The sequence below is a fragment of the Peromyscus californicus genome, unplaced genomic scaffold (assembly GCF_007827085.1).
Source record: "Peromyscus californicus insignis strain IS unplaced genomic scaffold, ASM782708v3 Scaffold_19__1_contigs__length_69161282, whole genome shotgun sequence".
NCBI classification, from domain to species: domain Eukaryota; kingdom Metazoa; phylum Chordata; class Mammalia; order Rodentia; family Cricetidae; genus Peromyscus; species Peromyscus californicus.
In genome coordinates this window covers 37832771-37835157 of record NW_026294491.1, presented here as the reverse complement: position 1 = coordinate 37835157, position 2387 = coordinate 37832771, and the positions used below count along the sequence as shown (strand labels likewise).

General features: G+C 50.8%; 1 protein-coding gene across 1 annotated transcript; it reads left to right on the top strand.

Moving 5' to 3' along the window:
* Window positions 1-255: 255 nt before the first annotated feature.
* Window positions 256-2144, top strand: LOC128114835 (cytochrome c oxidase subunit 5B, mitochondrial). Its single transcript, XM_052745148.1, has 4 exons — window positions 256-416; window positions 949-1022; window positions 1196-1295; window positions 1955-2144. Exons 1-4 carry the CDS (start codon window positions 314-316, stop codon window positions 2065-2067), a joined length of 390 nt encoding a protein of 129 aa, XP_052601108.1. The 5' UTR covers window positions 256-313; the 3' UTR covers window positions 2068-2144.
* The last annotated feature ends 243 nt before the right edge of the window (window positions 2145-2387 follow it).

The following is a 2387-nucleotide window of genomic DNA, read 5'->3' as shown; positions in this document are numbered from 1 at the left end:
AAGCTTCCAACAGCACTTCCACCACAGGAACGCCTAAGTGGCTGGGACTCAGAGGCGCGAGCACGCCAGCGGAACAGCCACAAAACCGAAAGCCGCTGTCATGGTTACGGAAGCCACGCCTCCGGGCCTGAGGGAGTCTGCGCGGCGGGCGAAGAGGCGGAGCTGCTCATGCGCAGCATCTACCTTCGCCGCTCCGGCAGGCTGCGGGGAGGAAGCGGAAGGCTGACTGGACGTTGACGGACGCCCATCACCGGAAGTCCCGCCTGTCTTGCCGAGCCTGTTCCCGGAAGTGCATCTGCTTGTCTCGGGCGAGATGGCTTCAAGGTTACTTCGCGGAGTGGGCGCTCTGGCGGCGCAGGCCCTTAGGGCCCGCGGGCCCGGTGGCGCGGTTGCGACGCGCTCCATGGCTTCTGCAGGTTCGTGGCCCGCTGGGCGAGCCAGGCCGGTGTCCGTGGCCTCCGGGGTGGTTGGTAACGGGGCGGGCGAGCGGGGTCGGCCATTGAGCGCCTTCGGGCCCCGTTGACCACCTTCCGCTCCGGGAGCCTGCGTTCCGCGCGGTCTGGCTGTGATTTCGGCCGCCCGCCCGCCCGCCCGATTGGCCGCTGCTAAGGTGCCCCGTCTGGAAGGTGCCGGGTGACCTTGGGAGACAGGGACTATTGGAGGGATGAGAAAGGACTGGACCGACTTTCAGATTCCTTGCCCATCCCCAGCCAGGACACTCGCATTGACTTGATTTTAGAAAAAAAAGTCGAAAAACAAGCTTTGGTGGCGGTTGGTGGGGCAAACTTCTCCTAAGGCTCTGGGAGCCATGACTCAGTGGGTTTGGGGACCGTGGAAATACTTGGAAGCCCACCAAAGACGCTTACAATGTCACCTTTCCCGTGTTGATCATTTTAGCGTGTATTTATTCGCGGTCCTATCTGTTGACATTCATTTTCCTTCTCTTAGGTGGTGTTCCTACTGATGAGGAGCAGGCTACAGGGCTGGAGAGGGAGATCATGATAGCATCTGAGAAGGGACTGGTGAGGAAAAACTCTCTGTGTCCTCTGGAGCCCTTGGACGTGGATGGGATTCGAGGAGTCTCCTGTCAGCCAGCATTTGGTCCTGGAAACCCAACTTGTAGGAACAGCCCCTTTGCAGTGTAGTTAGTTGTGGGGGATGTCTGTCATAATTAGTCACTTCTTGTCTTTTTCAGGATCCATACAATATGCTACCTCCAAAGGCAGCTTCAGGCACCAAGGAAGATCCTAATTTAGTCCCGTCCATCACCAACAAGCGAATAGTGGGCTGCATCTGTAAGTACCTTGCCTTTATTTTCTGGTCCATTTGTTTATAACCTGCTACACAGGATGTCTGTGAGTTGCTTCAGATACATGCATGTGATTGACTGTGTGCATAAAAGTACTCGTATAAATTGTTGTAAAGGGTTCTGACCGTCTCAAGCCTCAATATGCATGAGAGGCCACCAGATTCAGATGCCCTGGAGCTGTAGTTATACAAACAAGGTTGTGAGCCACCTGATATGGATACTGAGAATTGAACTGAGGTTCTGGAAGAGCAATCCATGCTCTTAATTGTTGAACCATCTTTCCAGCCCAGATTTTTATACACACACAAACACAATGCATATATGCATATGCATATATATGTATATATATATATATAATATCTTGTATGCCAGGCATTAGGGATACAAGCAAGTACTTATCCCACTTTGGGATTCTGCATAGGGAATGGAATTGTTGGAACCTACAGTGACCCTGATACAAGGTTATTTCACTCAGCCCCATTTTTTAATTTGAAAGAGCAGAGCTTGAAGTGATCAGAGTCAACTGCAGGTTTTGTGGGTTGTTGGTTTTTTGGTCTCAGAAGTGTCTTCAGGAAAGAGATGAATGTTGAAAGTCTCCTTTGTACGCTGGAGCTGGATGACTTTGAACCACCTTTTCCCTTTCAGGCGAAGAGGACAACTGTACTGTTATCTGGTTTTGGCTGCACAAAGGTGACGCTCAGCGATGCCCAAGCTGTGGAACCCATTATAAACTGGTGCCCCACCAACTGGCCCACTGAGCCCCTGTGTTAACTTTTCAGAATGTGATGGAAAATTTCTCTCTAATAAAGACTAGCCATTGTATTGGCTCCTTCCATAGGTGGCTAGCTAGTCTTACTTCTGTAGTTTTTTTGTTTTCTCTGTGTATTCTTGGCTGTCCTGGAACTCCCTCTGTAGACCAAGCTGGCCCTGAACTCACAGAGATCGGCTTGTCTTTGCCTGCCGAGTGCTGGGATTAAAAGTGTGTATCACATCACCACCACTACCACCTGGTTTCTATAGATTATTTTTTATATTGAGATCAGCTATCTCTCTCTTTTTTTTTTTTTTTGGTTTTTTT

Coding starts and splice junctions, on each gene's coding strand:
- LOC128114835 (XM_052745148.1), top strand. CDS start 314: ATGGCTTCAAGGTTACTTCGCGGAGTGGGCGCTCTGGCGGCGCAGGCC. Junction 1,023..1,195: donor TAGCATCTGAGAAGGGACTG/GTGAGGAAAAAC, acceptor TGTCTTTTTCAG/GATCCATACAATATGCTACC. Junction 1,296..1,954: donor GCGAATAGTGGGCTGCATCT/GTAAGTACCTTG, acceptor TTTCCCTTTCAG/GCGAAGAGGACAACTGTACT.